General features: G+C 45.9%; 1 protein-coding gene across 2 annotated transcripts; it reads left to right on the top strand.

Moving 5' to 3' along the window:
• The first annotated feature begins 176 nt into the window (after positions 1 to 176).
• Retreg3 (reticulophagy regulator family member 3) lies at positions 177 to 24,010 on the top strand. 2 transcript variants are annotated; one of them, NM_001135804.1, is given in 9 exon segments: positions 196 to 465; positions 13,938 to 14,044; positions 16,761 to 16,791; positions 17,622 to 17,748; positions 18,419 to 18,503; positions 19,393 to 19,530; positions 20,877 to 20,959; positions 21,382 to 21,514; positions 21,917 to 24,010. In NM_001135804.1, coding segments are annotated over 9 exon segments (1,401 nt in total). In that variant the 5' UTR covers positions 196 to 226; the 3' UTR covers positions 22,375 to 24,010.
• The last annotated feature ends 346 nt before the right edge of the window (positions 24,011 to 24,356 follow it).

Genomic DNA, 24,356 nt, shown 5'->3' with positions numbered 1-24,356 from the left:
GCGCGGCTCCGAATCGCGCTCAGCGCCCGGAACGTATTTTGACGCAACATTCTCTTCCGTCCGGAGAATGCGCACAGGAGTTTATGCGCACGCGCGCGTGGGACGAACAGGCTTAGCAACTCCCTCTCCTTCCCCTCCCGGCCGCAGCTAAATCGCGCTTCTGCGCAGTTGGTGTTATTGTGACTGCCGGGCCGTGGCCCCGGATGTTGTGGCTGCTGGAGGGGAGATGGAGGAGGCTGAAGGGGTGGCCGCGGCCCCGGGTCCATCTTCGGGGTTGGCTTTCAGGGGCCGCCGAGCTATGTCCGGCTCCTGGGAGCGCGACCAGCAGGTTGAGGCGGCGCAGCGAGCCCTGGTAGAGGTGCTGGGGCCTTACGAGCCTCTGCTGAGCCGGGTTCAGGCAGCCCTGGTGTGGGAGCGGCCGGCCAGGAGCGCCCTGTGGTGCCTGGGGCTGAACGCGGCGTTCTGGTGAGAGACCTGGACCCTCGCTGACCCTACTAGGCGGGAATTCATCAGGTTGCTCTGGGGGGATCTATCTCTCACCTGCCCTGCCCTGTTTTCTTTCGCTGCCCTGACTGCTTCTTAAACTTGCCTTATGATGCTTCACTTTCCCCTACATCACGTCCGCCTCCAGGCTTTGGCACCCCGGGTGCTCGCAGTGCCTTCCCGATCTTCCCCGGTCTTCCCCGCTTTCCCCGCGCCCCCACTCTCGCCCCGGACACTCTCCACGAGCTTCTGGTAACATCCCAAGTCGCTCGCAGTAAGCCAGAGTGCCTCTTGTTAGCTAGAGAAAGCGATTTCACTTTGAGACTTATTTCCTCCGTTTCTCTTGCTTGTCCCAGTGTGATTCCCAGAGATTTTAACTTAGGGTGGGAAGAGAGGCAGCAGGACTTGAAAAATGGTACCCATGGGTGTAGGAGGAAAACAAGCTTGAGCCGGTTATCATGGATTAGCATGTTAGATACTGTCTCACCCAGTCAAGTTGGTGAAGTCGGTATGGAGTTTCAGCTTGAAAGAAAAGTAGATGGTATTAAGAAGAAAAAGAATTACAGAACGCTGATGAGATTTCATTTGTTTCAGAGCCACTTAGGTTTGCAACTCTTCTCCCAAGAAATTAGGAAGACCTTAGCCATGGTTTAAGGCTCAAGGGGTTTGAGGGTATCTGAGAACCGTGGAGTCCCTTTAGCTGGACAAGTGGCTTTATGTTAAAGTGTGCGTTTCATTCATTGAATAATGAAACCACCTGGGAGTGGGGTTTGGCCCTCATCGAGTCTACCAACCATAGTTTGGGTTTATTAATAACCATAATACTGATCAAATTCCAAGGGAACTGACACGTGTACTGAGGCCTCTACAACCAAAAGAGATAAGACTATCTTGAATTACCTGAAAAAGCAAAAGTGTGTGTGTGTGCGTATGTATGTATGTATGTATGTATGTATGTATGTATGTATGTTGGAGTTCTGGAGCTAGAACAGGCGACCTTGTGTATGCTGGGCAAATGTTCCAACAGTGAACTTCAGGCCACTGTCATCGGTTTTTGGTAATGCTTCTTTCCTGACCTCAGATACCAGCTTTCTCCCGTTCGTAGTGCTTGTCCAGGCAGAACATCCAGGAAAAAAGAAACCGATGTTTATTAAAGCAGTTTTTAGAATGCAGACTTCAGGTATACATCACAGGCAGTTCTGACTGAACCCACTCACCCTCCCTCCCTCCCTCCCTCCCTCCCTCCTTTCCTTCCTTCTTAAAAAGAATTAGGGTTTCATTACATAGCCCTAGCTAGCCTGGCACTCTGTAGATCAGGCTGACCTCAAACTGCCTCTGCCTCCCAAGGGCTGGGATTAAAGGAGTTCACCAGTATGCCTGGCTGATGAAACATGTTTTTTAAAGATTTGTTTTTATTATTTTAATTGTATGTGCACAAGTGTGCACCAGATGAGTTGCAGGTCTGTGGAGGTTCGAGGCATCGGATCCCCCTGGTGCTGGAGACGGGCGAGGGGCCGTCTGGGAACTGAACTTTTCCAGAAGAGCAGTGTGAGTCATCTCTTCAGCACTGGAACACATTTTAAAGTTGCAACAGTATTTGCTGGTCCTCAACAGTGTATTACTTTTTGGTTCCATATACCCTACGCTGGCCTGGAACATTCCGTGTAGTAGGCCTTGAACTTCTGATCTTCCTGCTCCCTGCTCCTGAAGATTGGGACTATTGACATTGGCCACCATGCTGTACCAGTAGTGTTTACTTAGGCTAAGTCTGTGTTTAGAATCTTTCTCAGAACCCCGCTTGTGCTTTGGATCTCTTAAAAATCGTGACTGATCTTTATCTCTGGCATTTCCTGGTAGTTTGCCTGCTGTGTAGCCACAATACAGGAGGTGGGGGAGAGATCCACCAAAGTGAGGGTGGTTTAAGACTTAAAGAACAATGGAGCTTGTCATTTATAGAGGGGACTCATACCTTAGGAAGGGCACACATAGTATTAAGGTCCAAGATGTTAAATAGTCAGACATTGGCACTCGGAATTGTTTTGGGAGAAGTGAACTTCCTTCGAAGTTTGAGGGTTAAGCATGGTTCACTCCTTGGTAGTGTCTTTGTAAGTGTTGACATTTCACTTAGGGAAGTAAAGAATGACTGTTTGGATTTTCAGCATTTTAAAGAAGTGTCGTTAAGTTGGGTCAGAAACAACAAATCTGAAATACTTCTCGTTAGGTGGTTTTTGATGTGTCAGAAGATTAGTACAAAAAAGTCACCAAGTCATCTCAGGGCTAGAGTCCACTTAGGGTAATGGAATCCACCTCCAAACCTGATGCCTCAACCCAGCTCCTGTAAGCTGTCCTCTGCCTTACACACACACACACACACACACACACACACACACACACACTCTCTCTCTCTCTCTCTCTCTCTCTCACACACACATTCACTCACTCACACTCACTCCGAAAGTCCTCCAGATTCAGGGCACCTAGTGCTTTTAGTGTTGTGCATTCTCTGGTGTAGTTCTGCCTGTACCTGTGAAGAAATCCTTGTAGTAGTGTGGTGCCACCATGTATTTCCAGGGTGTCCCCTCCCAGGCTCTAGAGAAATTAGGGTGACCCTATCAAAAATCTTGTAACCCACATCACTTCTGGTCCCTGATGTGTTACTATCTTTAGGATAATGATGGCCTCCCTCTAAATGCTTATGTTTTCATCACTCTCACCCCATCTGTAGATGTGTGATCCTCAGGGAAACCATGAAAAGTCAGCAAGAGCGCATCACAACAGGATCAGAAAAGGACAGGTTCCAGGAGCCTTGATGGGACTGATAGGAGATAAGGGAGCACGGGAGTAAAAGGAGCTCTGGAAGTGTACAGGCACTGCTGGCCTTAACTTCATGAACAGCACAGAGCTCACAGATAAAAGACTATGGAGCTCCCTTCCAGGGTTGTTCCTGTGATTCTAGGTGGCCTTTGGGGACATGAGCATTATCCACAGTTGATGTCCTGTTGAACTGTTTTGGGAATACAGTCACCAATTTTTTTTTTTTAAAGATTTATTTATTTTTTATATGTGAGTACACTGTAGCTGTCTTCAGACACACCAGAAGAGGGCATCGAACCCCATTACAGATGGTTGTGAGCCACCATGTGGTTGCTGGGAACTGAACTTGGGACCTCTGGAAGAGCAGTCAGTGCTCTTTTCTTTCTTTCTTTTTTTTTTTCTTTTTTCTTTTTTTCGGAGCTGGGGACCGAACCCAGGGCCTTGCGCTTGCTAGGCAAGCGCTCTACCACTGAGCTAAATCCCCAACCCCGCAGTCAGTGCTCTTAACTGCTGAGCCAGCTCTCCAACCCCACAGTCACCAATCTTACCAGTCACCAACAATTCTTACCAGAATAGTTAACTATTCTGTACTCAGAATGTGAAAGGGGTCTGTGATTATGGACGATGTTATTTGAATGAATTTTTAAGAAGTTTTTTTTCTAAACAAAATTAAAAGTGATCTGAGAAGTGCTTAAAGGTATGCAACAGTTCTCATTTACAAAGTTAGAATCCAACTAAAAACCAGTAGGAAATGGAACGGAGAGCATGTCCCCCCACTCCGACCCCCGTCATGGAACACTGGATTTGTAGACCAGGCTGGCCCTGAACTCAGAGATCCACCTGTCTCTTGTCTCCCAACTGCTGGGATTAAAGGCACGCACCACCACCCAGCCACCGCCTCCTCCTCCCCCTCCTCCTCTCCTCCATCTTCCTACCCTTTTCTTCCTCATCTTCCTCTTCCTCCTCTTTTTTAATGAGTTCTGGAGATGTTTAGAAAAGTAAACAAACATTTTAAGATTTTAGTTTTCCTTTAAATGACAAGGAAAGCCCATTTCAATAGAGACATTTATTCTGTGGTGAATCAGAGTGGTGCAAGCTGCTAGCCCCAGCACTCGGGAGGCAGATCTCTGTGAGATCAAAACTAGCTTGTTCCTATATAGTGAGTTCCTGGCTGGGGCTACGTGGGGCTAGTGTCTCAAAGCAAACAAACAAACAAACAAAACAACCAAAAACTGATGAAAATGATTGACAAGTGTTTCTGATGATCAGTTTTTTCTTTTTGCTTTTGGGCCTGTGCAGCCAAAGCTGTCCTCTCCTCTTGGGAGTCTGTTGCATTGGTAGGGCTCTCTTGTCTGGTTGGTAACCTTCCTAGCAGGCTGCTAATTGCATCTTCCTCTGCTTTGCCTCTCTTTACCTTAAAGGTAGATTAGTCATTTGTTTTTGTGCTGGGATTAAACCTATGGCTTCATGAATACTAGGCAGACTCTTTATCTCTGAGCTCTGCAGCCAGCCTTGCCTTGGAGTTTTGTCTTTAATTGTAAGGTTGACGCTTTCTCTGTTTGAGGGTTGGGTGGGTCATTAGCAGCTAGCTGGTTTCACTGTGTCTATGTGTCTGTGTGTGTGTGTGCGCGTGTGTGTGTGTGTGTGTGTGAGAGAGAGAGAGAGAGCGTGAGAGCGTGCGAGCGTGCGTGTGTGCGTGTGTATGTGTGAGTGTGTGAGCAGCTATCATGTGATATAGGTTGGGTTGATTTTCATTTACTGGCTCATTAACTAGGCAGTCACAAGTGTTGCACAAGAATAGGCTCCCTGTCCCTATAGAATGGGATGCTTTGTTCTCAAGTGCCACAGGGACAAGTGTGCTCTGTGACAACAGAGGAACCCAGAAATAGCATCTTCTTTGATTGAAAATAGATGTGCTGTCATTGTTTACAATTGTATGTGTTTCTGTGGATTGAACCCAGGGTCTCCTGTATGCTAGGCAAGCTATTGTTACTCTAGACCAACCTCCAGCTTCTGTCACCACCGGGGATCTGTGCTATAGGTAACTCCAGAAAACTTTCTAGGATTTCTCATGGCCTTTTTGAACACCAAATTGCTATTCCAAGGAATATATTTTATTTGGCAGTTTAATTGGATTTTAGCTCCCAACAAATAAAAGGACAGTTTACAAAAGGGAAATCTGTATGTGGTGGTGCAAGCCCATAATCCAGCCGTGTGTGTGTGTGTGTGTGTGTGTGTGTGTGTGTGTGTGTGTGTGTGTGTGTGTGTGTGTGTGTATGTGTGTGTGCATTCCTTCCCAAAAAGGAAAAACAGTAGGTTTATAAAATCTTGCTGTCACTGGTATTTTAGAAACTCAAGTGTAGAAGTGGCTGAGGAGAGCTCGGGTGTTAAGAGCTCTTGGTTTTGCAGAGGAACTAGGTTTGACTCCCAGCACCCGCATGGTGGCTCACAGACTCTCCAGTCCTGGGGACCGTCAGGCAGGCCTGTCTGTGGTGCATGCATATGCATGCAGGTGAGACAGTTACGCACATACGATAAATCAATTTAAAAAATAAATAGACATCAAGTTGTGTTGCCAATTTCTGCTTATTAAGTTTTGTTTCTTTTATTTGATTTTGAGACAGGGTCTCAGTATGTAGCCACAGATGTCCTAGAACTCAAGAGTTTTGGTTCTGCTTCCCGAGTACCGATATCAAAGTTGTGTACCACTCCGCCCAGCTGCTTATTACGTTTTAAGAACTGATACTGTTTAATTCTTGGGAAGATACGAGAAAATGGACATGACTGATAGAAGCCAGCATTGGATGACTTTTTTAGGAAGTAGTTTGGCAACATTTGCTAAGCTAAGTGATTAGCACCTCTTCGGGGGACAGCGGGTACAGGGAGTGACTGATAATGGGGATGCGCTCTTTGAGGTTGATGAAAATTCCGTGCAGTTAGATAATGGTGACAGTTGCAGGACTCTGAATGTGCTCCAAACCATTGCACTAGGTGGTTTAAAGGGTGAATCTTATGGTAATGTTGTTATAAAGAGAATGGCTGCTTCATGGCCCGCTGTTCTGCTTATTTAATTATAGGTAAGGTCAGAGGTCTGTGGTTTAATTTATTATCCTTGTGTGTATACATATCGTGTGTGTGTGTGTGTGTGTGTGTGTGTGTGTGTGTGTTGTGTGTGTGTGTTAGAGACAGGGGAGGAGGGAGAATGAGGGTGTGTTTGCACAGATCAGAGGACCATTTTGAAGAGTTAATTTACTCTTTCTGCTATGGGTTCCAGAGATCAAACTTAGGTCATCAGGCTTGCTTGGCATTTGCTTTTATTCTCTGAGCCATTTCACTGCCCCAGTTTTGTTTGTTTTGTGTTTTCATTCATGTGTTTTTTTGCTTTTCGTTTTGAGGTGGGGTCTCCTGTAGCCCAGGCTACCTTATGCAGCCAGGAATTACCTTGAACTCCTGATAGTTTACCCCCACCTCCCTGGTGCTGGAATTACTGTGTAGAACCACCGTGCCCAGTTTATACAGTGATTGGGCTCAAACCCAGGACCTTGTGCATGGTAGGCTCTAAGCCACATCTGCAGCCTTAGAGGGGTTTTGTTTGTTTTTGTTGTTTTTGTTTTTGACTGTCTTTCTGAGACCTGGTTTCTCTTTGTAACACTGGTTGTCTTGCAACTCACTCTGTAGTCCTGGCTGCCCTGGAATTCACAAAGATCCACCTGCTTCTGCTTCCTGAGTGCTAAGATTAAAGGAGTGTGCAACCACCACTTGGCAAAAAAGTAGTAATGTTTAATTTTTTTTTTTTTTTTTGAGATAGGGCTTCTCTGTGTTACAAGCCCTGGCTGTCCTGGATTTACTTTGTAGACCAGGCTAGCCTTGAACTCACAGAGATCTGTCTGCCTCCACCTCCTCTTCCCTTCTCCCTCTCATTCCTAAGTGCTGGGACTAAAGGTACCTGCATCATGAGAAAACTTGCTTATGTATTAAATAAAATAGTTTTTAAAATTAGGTATATTGTATATGTCCTAGTTACTGGTTTCTAGCTGTGAAAAGACGTCATGACAAAAGCAGTTCTTAGAAACATTTAATTGGGAGCTTGCTTACCATTTTAGATGGTTGGTGGGGAGACAGACAGGCATGGTGTTAGAGCAGTAGCTCAGAATTTTATACCTAGATCCACAGACAGCATAAAGAGAAGGAGATCCTGGGATTGGCGTGTGATTTTTGAAACCCTGAAGCCCATCCCCAGTGACACACATCTTCCAACAGGCTGTATCTCCTAGTCCTTCCCAAATAGTTGCACTAATTGGGGACAGAACATTCAAACCTTTGCATTCAAACCACTACATTTTACTTCCCAGTGGTTTGTTTGTTTACATTTGTTATTAGACCTGACTAAGTCTAGTCTTTCACGTGCCTGCATGATGTTGTATAGTACCTGGTGCCTTCAGGACTGAAGAAGGTGTCCGATTCTCCAGGAATGGAGTTACAGATGGTTATGAACCTCCATGTAGGTTCTGGGAATTGAACCTATGTCCTCTGCAAGAACAAGCACTCTTCACCACCCAACCATCTTTCTAGTTCCCATTGTGTGTGTGTGTGTGTGTGTGTGTGTGTGTGTGTGTGTGTGTGTGTGTGTGTACACTTAGGAGCACAGATGTGGAGATCAGAGGATAACTTGTGGGAGTCTGACTCTCCTCCCACTGTGTTCCAGGGATTGAACTCAGGTTGCCACCTTTGGTGGCCAATGCCTTTATCCTGAGCCCTGGTGCTAGCCTCCTACTGATTCTGTGTGTTAAATAAAAGTATTGATCATTACCTATGCCTTTGTAAAGTAGACATTTAAAACATCGCTAACTTTATCACATGTAAAATGATTTTGTGCAGTGTTGAAATGTCTGTGTTTTGGTTTTCTTTTAAATTCCCCTCAAAATTGATACTTTTTGGCCTAAAATAAAACAAAGCAAAAAACTTTATTTGCTTGCACAGTTAATAAATGAATAAGTAAGTAAAAATGAAGTGTATATACTGTGACCGATTGCTCTGAACCGATCCTTTGTCCAGAGAGTGCCCTTGAGACCCTTCTAGCTGCCTCCCTGAGGCTTAGCATGTTCTCCTGTCTCCTGTTTCCTGTGAATTAGCATGTTCTCCTGTCTCCTGTTTCCTGTGAATTAGCATGTTCTCCTGTCTCATGTTTCCTGTGAATTGGCGGCCACTTCAGAAGCCTGGTCAGATTCAGATTTATAATTCCTTTTTCTCTTCCTTTCTCTTTTTCTCCTCTTGTTTCTTTTCTCTCCTCCTTCCCCTGCACCCCTCCCTCTCTGTCCCTCTCTCCCTTTTTTCCTTTCTCACTAGGTAGCTAGAGTGTGAGGCACTGCTTTGCTTTTGTGTGTGGTGGTTCTGGAAGCAAAATAATAAGGCGGAGTGCAAACCAGTTTATTTTATAGTGATATTCTCATCTTTATTTTATTATTTCTTTTTGTTCTTCTAGTCAGGGTTTCTCTGTGTAGCCCTGGCTTTCCTGGAACTCACTCTGTAGACCAGGCTGACTTCAAACTCACAGAGATCTGCCTGCCTCTGCCTCTTGAGCACCGGGATTAAAGGCATGCTGTACTATGCCTGACATTTTATTTCTTGCATTTTCTAAACCTTCAACAAATAAGCTTGGCCTTAGAAATAAAGGAAAAGCACTAACAAAAAATAGATACGTGCATAACAACAAGGGCAGTCTCCAGTGAGGAATTTATTTGTGCGTGTTCCTCATTGGCTGTGTCTCTGGGTGCTCTTTGCTTAGTGGGGAATTTCTATGCTGATTGTAGCTGCTGAAAGTGTTTCGTGTGCTATTTTAGCAAGCTTTATGGATTTGAGGTTTAGAGTGTTTGTGTGTGTGTGTGTGTGTGTGTGTGTGTGTGTGTGTGTGTGTGTGTGTGTGTGTTAGAAGGATTTCGTTATATAGTTTAGACCAGCCTCAAACCCTTGGTCCTCTTGCTTTGGTTCCTGAATGCTAGGATTTTTTTTTTTTTTTTTTTTTTTTTTTTTTTTTTTTAGTTCTTTTTTTCGGAGCTGGGGACCGAACCCAGGGCCTTACGCTTCCTAGGTAAGCGCTCTACCACTGAGCTAAATCCCCAGCCCTGAATGCTAGGATTATAGGTGTGCACCCTTGCTCCCCGCCTGGATGTTTTGTCTGGATTTCTTCCCATTTGTTTCCTTGCTCTCTGTTTTCTTACCTCGTGTCCTGTCACATCATTTTATGCACTCTCCTCCCTTTTCATTACTTTGTCCCATGATATAAACACAGGCAACTGTACTCTGTAAGACTCATGCCTTATTACTTTGTTGTTTTATTTGCTTTGAGACAGGGTCTCAGTATATCCCTGACTCCTCACGGAGGTCTGTGTGGATCCTCTTCCCTTTGCCTCCCAGTTCCTGGGATTAAAGGTATCCACCGCCACACCCTGCCTTTACTACTCTATGCTTGGGCTGCTCGCCCATGGCTTGTATGTACACCCTCAGATTTGTTTGTTTAGTCTAGTGTGGGGAGAAATGATTTTATTGTCTGTTTTGAGTCAAGGTCTCATGTAGCCCAGGTTGGCAACAAACCTCTGTGTAGCTGAGGGTGCTCTTGAACTCTCTTTTTTTTTTTTTTTTTATTAACTTGAGTATTTCTTATATACATTTCGAGTGTTATTCCCTTTCCCGGTTTCCGGGCAAACATCCCCCTCCCCCCTCCCCTTCCTTATGGGTGTTCCCCTCCCAACCCTCCCCCCATTGCCGCCCTCCCCCCCATAGTCTAGTTCACTGGGGGTTCAGTCTTAGCAGGACCCAGGGCTTCCCCTTCCACTGGTGCTCTTACTAGGATATTCATTGCTACCTATGAGGTCAGAGTCCAGGGTCAGTCCATGTATAGTCTTTAGGTAGTGGCTTAGTCCCTGGAAGCTCTGGTTGCTTGGCATTGTTGTACATATGGGGTCTCGAGCCCCTTCAAGCTCTTCCAGTTCTTTCTCTGATTCCTTCAACGGGGGACGCTCTTGAACTCTTGATCTTACTGCCTTCACCTCCCAAGTGCAGAGTTCACAGGCATGTATTCCTGTGCCTGGCTGGAAAATGACTCTCTGAAGGAGAGCTAAACATCTTCCCCTCACCTGAGTTTCTTCTTGTCAGCAGTCAGTGCTCTGGGAAGGGGTGACTGTAGCCTGGCTTGCCCCTCAGAGATCACTTTCAAGTCCTAGGGAACAGAGCCCTCAGCACAGTGGCCTTGTGGAAGTTGCTTATTTGTTGGGAAGATGTACTGGCTTTGAGGGGGTTAATGACCTGGGGCAGCTCCTCAGTTTGTCTCTGCTAAGCTGCTATCATTCTTTAATCTCATGTGCGATTGTGCCCTTTAACCTTTAAGAGTTGTCTGGTGACTGACTCCTGCTTTTCATGTCCTTTCATCCTTCATTTTAATATAAGTTATTTTTAAAGTGTGCAGGTAGCATGCAGTGACAGTTATTGTCCAGAAATATCTGTAGACAAAATCTGTACTACTTTTATTTTTTTTTAAGGTTTATTTATTTGTTTTATGTATGTGAGTTACTGTCGCCCTCTTCATGCATACCAGCAGAGGGCATCAGATCCCATTACAGATGGTTGTGGGCCACCATGTGGGTGCTGGGATTTGAACTCAGGACCTCTGGAAGAGCAGTCGGTGCTCTTAACTGCTGAGCCATCTCTCCAGCCCTAGCTTTTTAATTTTTAAAAAATTTACTTTTACTTTTTTTTTTTTTTTGAGATAGAGTTTGTCTGGCTGTCCTGGAACTCACTGTGTAGACCAGGCTGGACTCTTCCTCTGTCTTCAGTGCTGTGATAAAAAGCATTTGCCACCATGTCCAGCATATTTTATTATTTAGAGACTGCCTCATGGGCCTAGCGTGGTATTAAACTCTCTGTGAAGCCGTTTGGATTGCCCTGCTTCTCTCTCCTGGTTAAGGATCTACACCCAGACAGCCCTACCCACTGAGCACAAAAGGCTAGGGATAGTGCTCAGTTGTTCTGTGATTATATAACATTACTAATCATGTACTGAGCTGAGGATGTTCCAGAATGGTGACGGTGACTTACGACCACCCCCTGATCATCTTCAGCTGTTTGGTTGGCTGCTGTGCTAATACCTAGTGCCACCGTGACGGGGAATAGTTGAGCAGAACTCTTAGGCAGGTGCTGGCGCCTTACACTTTCTTCTTGGCTTTTTGGCCAGCATCAAATGTGATGTTTTATAGGTGATTAAATCTGCTGTTCTCCTTTTTAAAAAAAAAAAAAAAAACCAAGAAAGTCTTATAATCCAGCTTGGTCTCAAATTCACGATGTTGCTAAAGATGACCTTGAATTTCTGACCCTCCTGCCTCTGCATCCCAAGTGGTGGGAGTGTAGGTGTGAGCTACAACACTGGTTTTATTCAGTGCTGAGGCTCAAACTAGGTATTCATGCACGCAAGGCAAGCAGTTTGCCAGCTGAGCTCCATCCCTAGCTTAAAACATGTTAGCATCACAGCATGTCTGAGGAAACATTCATTAAAGTTCACGTAATGGTTCTATTTAGGGACTCAAACTCAGGGTCACTTGATTTTATGTTTAATTTAAATTTAATTTTTTATTATTGTTATTGTTATTGAGACAGGTCACTGTGTGACCCCAGCTGGCCTGGGATTTACTATAGAGAGCAGGCTGACCTCAAACTCAGATTCACTTTCTGCCTTACATGGGCTGGAGTTAAAGATGTGTATCACCATGTCTGGCCTAATTTTTGTTTTGTTTATTATTAGTGTATATAATTCTATGATTTTTGTATGTCTGTTGGTGTAGATGTATACATGAGGTAGTCAGAGGACAACTTTCCAAAGTCCTTCTCTCCCTCCATTGTGAATTTTAGGGATCCAATTCAGGTTCTCAGACTTGTGCTACAAGTAATTTTATCCACTGGCCCTATCTCTGTCCCTCTTACAATCTGAAAGCTGTTTCTTGCTTGGTGCAGTGGTATTGATTTTGGCCTCAGAATTTGAAGGCTGAAACAAGATTACTTCAGCTCAAGAACATGGAGACCAACCAAGTTAACCTAGCAAGATGTCAGCTCTTAAAAGTGGGCATTCTTGAGAGGTGGCTATGGGCGTGCACTAGCCTGCCTGGTTTGTGCTGCCCTGGGATTGAACCCGTGGTCTTCATGCATGCTAGACAAGCATGCTACCAATGAGCTACATTCCCAGTCCCTTCGTTTTATTGAGGTGATGGCATGCTACATTTACTGATCTTGCTGACCCTTGCTGTTGTAAGGTAAACCCCACTTGGGAATGGGAGACTGAACATGTAAAGTTCCTGCCGTGCAAGCAGGAGCACTTGAGCATGGATCTCCCAACATTCATGTAAAAGCCTAGTCTGGTCACACGTCTGTATCCCCAGTGAGGGGTCAGGGACAGACAGAGCCCGGGAACTCACTGGCCAGAAGTCTTTCCTGTTGCCGAGCTCTGGATTCAGTAGAAACCCTGTTTGAAATGAAGTGGAGTGCCATGTATAGTGGCTCACACCTTTGCTCCTCAGGCGGGAGGTAAGCAGGGCTCTGTGAGCTCAAGGCCACCCTGACTACATAGTTCGAGGGCAGCCAGGGCTGTGCTGGAAGACCTCTCTGGAACGATAAGAGATTTCTGGTCTACACACTTTCCTACCTGATGCGCCTGGGGAGAATCACAGTAAACAAGTCTGTCTCAGAAAGACGAATACCATATCAGAAAAGTCTCATTCGTGCGTCTTAGACTGTAGATAGCTACATCAAATCATGTATCATACATGTATTTATGACATGACAGTTGGTGTGAAACTCTCGGGGACTAAGGAGAACTAATGATGGGGAGGAGTGAGAAGTGGCGGTCATGGAGATAGAGCGCTTGTTTATGTTTTATTGCAGAGTTGCATTCGTAATCATAAGGATTTGCTTAGACCTAGCTTCAGTAACAGGGTAATGCTGGCCTCTCCAAAAACTATGTGCTTTGTAACCACCACCATCCCCGTCCCCGTCCCCAATGTGGGGGTCTCAAATAGCCTAGGTTGGCCCCAGACCCATGATTTAGATGAAGATGATCTCAAACTCCTGATCGCCCTGTCTCCACCTCCCCAGTGCTGGGATCACAGACATATGGAGCACTGCTCCTGGTTTTCCTATGGGCCTCTTTACAGGCGTTTGAGTATTGGTGCTAATCCTGAAGTACCTTTTAGACACATCTTTAGTGTTGGCTTTCTGTATGACCTTGATTGAGTCATTTGGTTGGAGGGGGGTGTATTTTTATGTGCTTGTGTCAGTTACTGACTTCTATTAGGGCTTAACTTGAGTAAATAAATACTTGCTTTCATTCCAACTTGTCCCTGCTGAATAGACTGAAAGGTTGGAAGGGTCACCAGGAGGTTATTTGGTTTAGTCCTTTACTTTCACAGAAGAAATTACTGTTTCCATAGGAAAGTAGCTGGGAAAATCGGAGTGACTTAACCAAGGTGTATCACTAGTGAAGAGTGAACAACCACCAAAACCTAGAACTAGAATCTGGGTGTGTTCACCCAGCCCAGAGGGCACGAGTCTTCTGAACCAGCTTTATTACTTAGTAACCCTCTTCTGCTTTCTTTCCCTAGGTTTTTTGCACTGACATCCCTTCGTTTTGTATTTTTACTTGCATTCAGCTTGATGATCATTGTCTGTATTGACCAATGGAAGAACAAAATTTGGCCTGAGATAAACGGTAAGATTTGTAGCATTTAGAACAGTCTGAACTGGTGGTAACTTTTTATGTGACTTTCACCTTTAGGGTTGTTTGTTTGAGGAGTGTGGGTTGCTGGGGACTAATTGTTAAGTCTGAATTAGTTGCTTTAGGAGACATTTGGAAAGTTTAAGCCTCAGGCCAGGGGTGGTGCACACCTTTAATCCCAGCACTCAGGAGGCAGAGGCGGGCAGATAGTGAGTTAGTTCTAGGACAGCCGGGGCAATGTAGAGAAAACCCCATCTCAAGAAGACAAGAAAGAAAAGAAAAGCCTATGCCTCATCTGGACTTGCAGGGCTGGGTTCTTTCTGCCTTTCTGTCATTACGTTGATGTTGGCAGATCGTGTCTGCCACCTGAGCTGATGTTGCTGGTGTAATTGGCCTGAGGAATGCAAAGTCTTTACCATTTTCTGTTTTATCTTAGACTCAAATGATCTTAGTGGATACCATTAGCTACTGAGACATCATCAGTGTATTCTTACTTTATTTGAATAGGTGTTTTGCCTGCATGTGTGTCTGGGTACCACTTGTGTACCTGATGTATACAGAGGCCAAAAGAGGACATTGAATCCCCTGGAATTGGAGTTATAGACTATTGTTAGCTGCCCCATGGGTGCCGAGGATTGAACCCAGGCCTTCTAGAAGAGTAGTCAGTGCTCCTAAGTGCTGAGCCATTGCTCCAGATCTCTTTTTTTTAGTTGGAGTTTTTAAATTTACATTTCAAATGTTATCCCCTTTCCCGGTTTCCCATCCATAAACTCCTTATCCCAACCCCCTCCCCTTCTATGAAGGTGTTTCCCCCACTTTCCAGCTTTCTTATTTATTTATTTATTTATTTATTTATTTATTTATTAATTATTTTTTGAGACCAGGTCTGACTGTGTTGCTTTGGCTGGCCTCAGTTTCACCAAAGTTCACTTACTGCTCCTGTTTTAGTACTGGGATTAAAGATGTGCACCACCGTGTCCCGGCCATTACTTAAAAACAAAAAAACAAAACCCAGTGTCTATGTAGTCCAAGCTAGCTTCCAATTCACTGTGGAGTTTAGGGTGGTCTTGAACTCCTAATTCTCCTGCCTCTCTTCTCAACTCTTGAGATTACAGGTGTGTACTACCATGCCCAGTTCCAGGCATCATCAGTTTGCCTCCCAAGAATTTCTTTTAAATTATGCAATAAGCAATAAGAAATAGTTTCTCTTTTCAAAAACTATAGACACTGAAGAAAAGGTAATGACAACTCAAGGGATAAGTCAGAGATACAGTGTAGTGTGTAGTTGATGGATTTATGTATGTTATCTCCAGCCAATCAAGGACGGAAGTGAAATACGTGGAAGGTTAAAAAGAACAACTTTCCGGGCTGGAGAGATGGCTCAGCGGTTAAGAGCACTGTCTGCTCTTCCAGAGGCCCTGAGTTCAATTCCCAGCAACCACATGGTGGCTCACAACCATCTGTGAGGGGATCTGATGCCCTCTTCTGGTGTGTCTGAAGACAGTGACAGCGTACTCACATATATACAATAAATAAATAAAGATCTTTAAAAAAAAAAAAAAAAAAAAAAGAACAACTTTCCAAGCAGGGCAGTAGCTTGCTTAAAGACCCATGGGCAAGTGAGGCATACTCTATGCCAGCACAGCAGGCCCTCAGAGTCAGCCTCAGCTATGTAGTGAGTTGGAGGTTAGTTCGAGTTTACAAGATCCTCTTACAACCAGGTGCACAAACGAATCCTGACCTGCTAAGTGTCTCCTGGGAACAGAAAAATGAGCATTTCGGTAGGAACGAGGAGTCTGTTTTCAGGAGAGAACTTAGATTTCTAAGCCCTTGAAAGTTAGGCTTAGATATTCAGGTAGTGAGAGGTCATTGAAGATCTTTTACATTAGAGCTGCATGAGTAAAGATGAACTTGGTAGCATCTCTTAGGGTGGGATAGGCTGAGCCAAGGGCAAGCAGAAGCTCTGCTAGAAAGCTGCAGCTGGACCTTGTGGGAGGAAGCCATGGTGTCCATGAGTCTCTCGGTGGGTGTTTTGGAGAGTATGAAGAGAGGGGGGAGCTAAGTGTTGATACAGAATGGAGGGGTTAGGAATGCCGACTTGGGGACTTTTGAAGTGAGAGTGGGAGAATTGCCTGCGTTTGCAGCTATAGGCAAAGGCAGTGAGATCGGTTCAGGTGGGAGGGTGAAAGGAGAACTGAAGTGTGGCAGGATGTCCACACTGCAGTCTAGAGCTTTTAAGTACTTCGCTCTCTTTATTTTATTATAGAGTTCAAGAAATCAGCAAAAGACTATACTGTCAGAGCAGATGATAGGTGTCTCTAAAGGAAGCAGACGGTCTGTAGCGTTGGAGTAGTTACAACAGCCTTAGAAGCATGGCACAGCCATGTGTATGAGTCTTGACACTCAAGGGGTGTGTGCACTGCCCTCCTATACACCTTGGCTGTAAGCTGAAGTGTTCGGTTGTCGCTCTTGTGGTCCGTTTGTACCTTCTCCTTCCCCATGGAGAAAATCCTTTATGTATAAACCATTATTCCATTGTCTGCAGCTCCCTTACTCTGGCAATATAACATGGAATCTCCTTTTTCTTGGCTATTGATGTTTACTTTTTTCTAAACATATTAAAACTTGAACAGTCAGACCACCAGGCCTCATATTCTCATGTTTAGTTTTGCCTACCAGCTAATACTGATGTTTGTTTTTGATGTTGCAGTGCCGAGACCTGACGCGTTGGACAATGAGAGGTATGGAGTGGCAGTTACTTCACTTCTCTTTTCTAATGGAGTCCGTTGTGTTGTTTTGGTTACATTTTCTTAACCCCATATTCTGGATACATTACAGTAATAACAAATCCTAAAGTTCAGGTTGAGAATACTCTTTATAGGATGAGACACTTGTGGAAAAGTGGTAGTAGTGACTTACGGCCTGACATGCCAGGGGAGTAGCTGTGTTAATAAGCCACAGTGTGAAAACTCGTTTGTCTTCCTGGCCTTCATGCTGCATCATTGCTCTTTTCTGGACCTGTGGCTGTTTTTAAGTTCTGTGTCAGAACATGTTGGTTGCTGGCATCAGCCAGAGCTGAGCTTGAGGGTCTTGTGTGTCTTGGAGCCTCTGCTTTCGTCCTAATGCACCCACCGGACGTTTGATAAGGGATCTCCCCTGCTGAGCTTCATTTTGGTTTTGCTCTGTGCCCTCACATGGCCACCCTCTCGGCTGCAGAGGACTCAGTCAGGTTTTTGTGTCCCCGGCTTGCACTCGCACAGACTTGCTGTGGTCTGAGTGTGGTGAAGACGGTGTTCTTGAGCACACAGGGCCTTGGGGCTGGTGGCAGGTTTATACATGTGGATGGAGCCTCCTGCTCATAGGGTGGAGTCGTTGGAACAAGTCTGTCTTCCTAGTCCCCAAAATCAAGTTTCAACCTGGTGAGCCAATTAGAATGACATGGTTCACCTCTAAAGCACCTGGGACGAGCCGCTCCCAGGCCCTCTAAACCCGGAAGCATTGGCTGCCAGCACAGCAAGATGGGGGGCCCCTAAACAGCCTCCTTTCACAGCTCCCCTTCTCTCTCCCATAGTTGGGGCTTTGTGCACCCTCGGTTGCTCAGCGTGCCCGAGCTCTGCCACCATGTAGCTGAAGTCTGGGTTAGTGGGACCATTTTCATAAGGAATCTTTTGCTTTTCAAAAAGCAAAACCCAGGCAAGGTAAGACCTCCCTTTTCACTTTCAGCTCTGGTCTTCCGCTCAGTTCACATTAAGTTGAGACGCCCTCCCCATGTACCTTCATTCATAAAAGACATGAGGTTCATAGAAGCAAAGGGAGGTGATAGGAAGGGTTCTGACCGGCTGCTACAGTAAAGGCACATGGTTGCTGTGCTTGGAGTAGCCACTTTTCTTTTTCCTCTTTAAATTTCTTTTTGTGCTAGGGATTGGATTCAGGGCTAGGCAAGCTACAGCTGAGCTGCACCTCCAGCCGCGTGGAGCAGGCCATTTTCTTGTCTCAAGAAGGGAAGCTTGCTTGTGTGCGTTCTGTTTCACAGGAGTTGTTGGGTTTTAAATGTTTTTTCTTACTTTTACTTAAAAAAAACCCACTACCTATACCTGTTTTCAGAGAGAATTTTTGGCTAAAACTTAACTCAAACCAGTTTCCTGGCATGGAAGGTACAGCTATATGGGGTTCTCCATGTGAAGGAAGCTTGAGTAGAAGGGACAGTTCTCTTGTCTACCAAAACAGAATCACCCTGGACTGTAGCTGAGGCTGTCATCCTGACATGCTTGACTCAGATCACAGAGTCTAATCACACCTCCATTAATCCCCATCCTCACCTCAGTCCTCTGCCATATAGCAGAAACTTAATGCTCTTTCTTCTCCCAGTTCTGCCTGCTAAGCTGTGGGATACTGACTTTTTTGGCCATGTTGGGCCGCTACGTCCCTGGGCTCCTGCTGTCCTACTTGATGCGTAAGTGTGAACATGCTTCCCCTCAAACATTGTAGGTTGAGCATCGCTTTTCCTGTCACAGTCATCTGGGGTCCAGGACAGGTTCTCAACCCTGCTATTTTCGTTGCTACGTCATGACTCTGTTTGCTACTGTGGAGTCTTAGTAGAAATGTCTGATATGTGAGTCCTATGAAAGGGTTGCTCAACCTCTACAGGGGTCACAGCCCAGAGGTTAAGAACTGCTGTCTAGGAAGAGGCCTTCTATAGTTTAGTCCTCCGACAATGACTTTCCCATATATTCAGGGCATGATTAGTGTTGTTAAATGTCTTTGCACATGGAACTGGTACTCCACATAAAAGGCACAAACTCCATGTCCTTGGGGAGCTTGGAGTCTAGGGGTCCAGCCCAGGGAGCCGTGTGTATTAGGCAGGTGTTCTGCAGCTGGCCCATCTTTTTTCTTTTTGGTTTTGAAAAACGGGTTCTTTGTGCAGCTCTGGCTATTTTGGAACTCATTATGTAGACCAGGCTGGCTTCAAACTCAGAGATCTCCCTGCTTCTGTCTCCCGAGTGCTGGGATTAAAGACTTGTGCCAACATGCTGGACATCCATGTGTACTATTTTATATACATAATTTTATCTCAGAGCCAGATGGCTGGTTGTCACCGTTTGACTGTATATGTCCACACTGCCTGGTTCTGTAGCGTACTGTGTTGTGTATGGCCATGTGTGGATCCTGTGGATGGCTACAGAAGTCCCTGCTCTCAAAACCTATCTATGGTAGGGGTCGCTAATGAGGTGACCACTAGAATTAAGTTGACTTTTCTGCCCAGAGTCCTAAGGACACACTAGGAGGGGCAGGTAGCATTGCCTTGTGCCATCTCCATTTCCTTTCATTTCCACTCTTCTCAGTTGTCATCATTATTATGTGGCCTCTTGCTGTCTATCACCGACTATGGGATCGAGCCTATGTGCGACTGAAGCCAGCTCTGCAGCGGCTGGACTTCAGTGTCCGTGGCTACATGATGTCCAAGCAGAGAGAAAGACAATGTAAGTGTCATGGGATGGCTTTCTTCTACCCATTAGGGATAGAGGAGGAGCCCGCTCTCACAAACTGGGTAAGTCTTTAAAAGTGGGAGAAATAGGGCTGGAGAGATGGCTCAGTGGTTAAGAACACCCGACTGTTCTTCCAGAGGTCATGAGTTCAATTCCCAGCAACCACATGGTGGCTCACAACCATCTGTAAAGAGATCCGATGCCCTCTTCTGGTGTATCTGAAGACAGCTACAGTGTACTTATATATAATAAATAAAATAAATCTTTAAAAAAAAAAAAAAAGTGGGAGAAATAGGGCCCATAGACGGCTGAGCAGGTACAGGGTGCTTGCCACCAAGCCTGATGCCCTGAGTTTAACCCCTCGGATCCTCATAATGGAGAACTATCACGCACACGCATGACAGTTGTGCTCTGACTGCCACAGGGAACTGTGTGCGTAAGAGTAACTTTAAAAGTAGAAGTGTGGAGTGGTTGGTAGGAGAACAAAGTAGGCAATATTCTTTTCCTGAGAAACCTAGGCAGGCTTGCCAGGTTTTCTTACAAAGGCTTTAAAATCCCATTTTAAACTGATTTGCGAAAACCTTCCAAATTGAGTAAAAGATTGGGAAGATGTGTGTAGTGCCATCTGCTGTTCTCAAACACCTTCCAAGTGTCCGAGCGCTGGATTGACTGTTTTGTGCATCGTTTTAATCTGCACAAACCATAAGACCATGGTTTTAAACTGAGTAAATGTTAGCTCAAGTTTTTTGCACTTCTAAGGCAGCCTCTTTCCACTAATGAAAGCTGTTTTCCAAAGATGATTGAGAACAGCCACCATAGGTACCCGAAGTGTACTATTATTAGCCCAAGTGCTACCTAACACAAAGAGGGTGCTGCAAACGAATCCCTCTCTTTGGTCTTATCAATTTGGGTGTTTGATTAAGCACTGGCCTTCAAAGAATCTCATATGTGGTCTCCAAGCCCAGCATCATCTGGGCCAACTAGTTGAGAATTATCAGTCCTTAAAAGCCTCATTTCCTCAAGGTGAGCACCTCCCTCCTCCTTCCCATGACTCTGCCCACTTAGCACTTTGCTTTGTATTTACCCCTAGGAGATTCTCAAAGTTGCTGGGCAGTTTGGTAGTTCATTAGCCAGATGCTCTAGAGCTGTGCTGGGTTGGGAGGAGGAGGGATGTTGGAGAGATGAAGTCTCATGTGTTACTGCTTAGACTCAGCACTCATACCTTCAGACATTGCTAGGGCCATATTTAGAGGGCCTCTTGTATTGTGATACCTGCTTTTGGAATCCAAAGGGAGATTTTTCCCTCAAAGGCCTCAGGACCTTCTGCTCTTTCCACATAGTGCGCCGCAGAGCTCTGCACTCAGAGCATGCCGTGGACACCCACAGTGACAGTGAAGAGGAACTTGCGGCCTTCTGTCCTCAGGTATCTTGTGTGTGGAAGCTGCTCCACTGTCCCTTTAATCCATCTGGTGACAGGCATTGACACAGTAACCGGCTCTCAAGCCTATCACAGACCCTCAGAGACCCTAGAGTCCATTAGTACAGAGCTGCGAAGAGAACCTGGTACTGTGTGGGGCATGAGAACAGCACTCACTCAGGTTTACTGTTACTCTAGCAGCCGACCCATCTAGAGGTGTGGTTAATAAGTATACTTTTCTGGTTACCCAAGACTACCTGAGCTCAAGAGGTTGATGAGAAAGAGTGTTCCCTTTAGGGAAGCAGCCTCCCGAGTCAAGACTAGATGCAGTTTCCATCTCCCTGGTTTCATGGGTGGCTTGAGGATCTTCCAGGGCTTGCATCCGTAAAGCCAATTGCGTCATCTCAGACTTGTTTTCTTTTTCTAAGCTGGATGATTCTACTGTTGCCAGGGAATTGGCTATCACAGATTCGGAGCACTCTGACGCTGAGGTCTCCTGTACAGAAAATGGCACATTCAACCTGTCAAGGGGCCAAACACCTCTAACAGAAGGCTCTGAAGGTGAGAACCTTTAACTGAGTTGATAGCAACTCTGACTTTTGCATCATAGCTTCCTTGGGCAGGGCTTACCTGTGCCACCGCCTCTCCTGAATTGTGGCATAAGTAGTAGAGCCACCTACGGGTGTGATAGGACACAGCTGGTACTGCTGCCCTCAAAGCCCCCAGTCCCTTAATAGTCTTTGCCTCTGGCCTCGTGAACACTGTAGAGGAAGACAGGCAGTTCGCTGCCATCAGCAGCCATGGCTATCTGAATGATGACAAAAAACTAACCAGTCTCACAGGTTTCGCCTCATCTTACGGCAGTACTGGGTGGGAAAACCTGGTTACATAGGGTTGACTTTTTGTGGGTCTGGGCACAGAGAACAGGTAGCTACCATGTTTCACACAACTGTGTTCTCTCAGACCTAGATGGTCACAGTGATCCAGAGGAATCATTTGCCAGAGACCTTCCAGACTTCCCTTCCATTAATGTGGACCCTGCTGGCCTGGATGATGAGGACGACACCAGCATTGGAATGCCCAGCTTGATGTACCGCTCCCCACCAGGAACTGGGGATACCCAGGGCCTGCCTGCTAGTCGGAATGAGGCTGCACTGCCAGAGCTCCTGCTTAGTTCCCTTCCTGGAGGATCTAACCTTACCAGCAACCTTGCCAGCCTGGTCTCCCAGGGGATGATTCAACTGGCCTTGTCAGAGGCCTCCCAGACAGACCCTTCTGGCCCACCTCCCCGAAGAGCAGCAAGAGGCTTCCTCCGGGCCCCTAGTTCAGACCTGGACACTGATGCTGAAGGAGATGATTTTGAACTTCTGGACCAATCAGAGCTGAATCAGCTAGACCCTGCCAGTTCTAGGAGCCACTGAGAGACTCCTTTGAGGGGGGTCACTGTGATGTAGGTTATTTTCCTCCACCCCACTTACTGTGATGGGGCAAGGGAAGAACCCAGTCTTGTCCCCTGAATTATATCTGTGTGCTGGGTGGCCTTGGCTGACGCAGAGGCCTGCTGAGAGAACATACTCTTACCCTGCTGCCAGTGAGACACCGTATCTGTGCTTAGTCACTGAGTGAGAACATACTCCCCCAAGGGAGGCTTCTCTCCATCAGGGTGGTACTACAGGCAACAAAGTAGGAATCTTGATTCCCCTGTGAGGAGGTAGTGCTGTTTGCTTTTAGATCTGGGTGCTCAGGGGCCCTCACTGAAACAAGAGCCCATCTTTTCTCACCTCACCAGAGCCACAGAAGTCAGCAGCAGCTACAGGAGTTGTCATCTGTGTCTTTTACCATGATTTGATTTGTGTTTTCAAAGCAAGTTTGTCCTTTGGTTCTGTAGAGCAGGCCCACTTCCTGCCCCTGAGCCCATCTTCATTCTAGATGGCTGACCCTGAGCGCTCTAGAGTGCTTGCAGAGTGTGAGAAATGTGAACCCAATGTGGGGCTGAGCCTCTTCTCTCACCTTGAGCTACAGGATCAGCTGGCTGGTAGGGTTGGTGAGTGCCTATCTTGAGATCTCATGGAATCTTCTGGAGCTGTGTGGTTGTCTTTGGTGCTGTTAACCCTTGGCTCCATTTGACCATCAGTCTGAGCAGTGAGCAAAGCAATATCATATCCATTTTTATGTTCCTCTTTCTTCCCCTGCTCCTCCTCTGGAGAAGCAATAATTCCACGGGGGATGGCAAAGTAGCACTTTACAAATGCCCATGGTGTTCATCCTAGGAGCCACCAGCTTTTCTTACCATACTGCTTCCTAACTCCTGTAAGGATGAGCCCAGTTAGTAAGGATGTGTTGGTAATCAGCAGAGACCCTTCTGAAGGGTAGGTATTCTGCAGTCCCGAATCAAATCATGTGAAACAAAACCCCTTAATGATCATTGGTTCTCAACCTGTGCCAGCATACTGCCTCTCTGTCTCCCAAATCAGAGCTCAAGCCAAATTCTTCTATCCTCTTTCCCTCTTGCATTAACCCTTTGCTGATCCTCAGGGACCACTCCCCCAGCGCTCCCATGTTCGGGTGAGGGATGTTGGACAGAGCCCATTTTCATGTGCTGCAGGTTGGGGGTTGTGCTAACACTTTTGCTCTTGGTTGATGGACAAGGTAGAGGCCAGGGAGTGAAAATACTTAAGTGAGAAGAGGAATGGCAGGTGCCTGTTTACTATTGAGTGTGAAAGTTAGGCGTAATAATGGCATCTCTCCACTTTAGGGTTCTCAAATACTTGGGGCATCTCTTTCTTTAGAGCCAGATGTCTTACAGGTGAACTTTGATGTGGAAAAAAAGGGAGGTGAGGGAAAGGCTTGGGATTTTGCGTGTTTGCATGAGTGTGTGTAGCTTCATGCTTTGGGAGTTGGCAAGAGGAAGAGGGAGGGAGGGAAGGGGAGCAAATCCAGGTCTTTTCTTGTACCAGTGGGATCCTGCTCTGAATCTCTGGACTCCTCCACTGTGAATTGGGGGTGGGGTGGGGGTGCTGGGGAATAAATCTTGTATGAGAACAATTTTTAAGAGACTGCTGTTTCGTCGTGTACTTTCTTAATAGGTCTTACTAATGGGATAATAGCTAATCTGGGGTGCTGACCTCAGAAGGGGAAGCCCAGGTGGATATCAGGGGCCCTCCTGCCCTATTTTTCCCTCATGAGGCCACATCTCCCCCTACAGAACCAAGACATAAATACAACTAACACTTTTACTGGCATTTGTCCATTGTTATTTTCCCCCCTTTTTTAGATTTATCTTCTTATGTATATGAGTGTTTTGTCTGTATGTGTATGCCATGTGCTTACCAATTGCCTGCGGAAAAGGAAGGCAGATATACTGGAATTGGAGTAAAAGACCATTTTTAGCAGCCGTGTGCAT

This window comes from Rattus norvegicus, chromosome 10 (genome assembly GCF_021556685.1).
Source record: "Rattus norvegicus strain SHRSP/BbbUtx chromosome 10, alternate assembly SHRSP_T2T, whole genome shotgun sequence".
NCBI lineage: Eukaryota > Metazoa > Chordata > Mammalia > Rodentia > Muridae > Rattus > Rattus norvegicus.
This window is presented reverse-complemented; position numbering and strand designations above follow the sequence as displayed.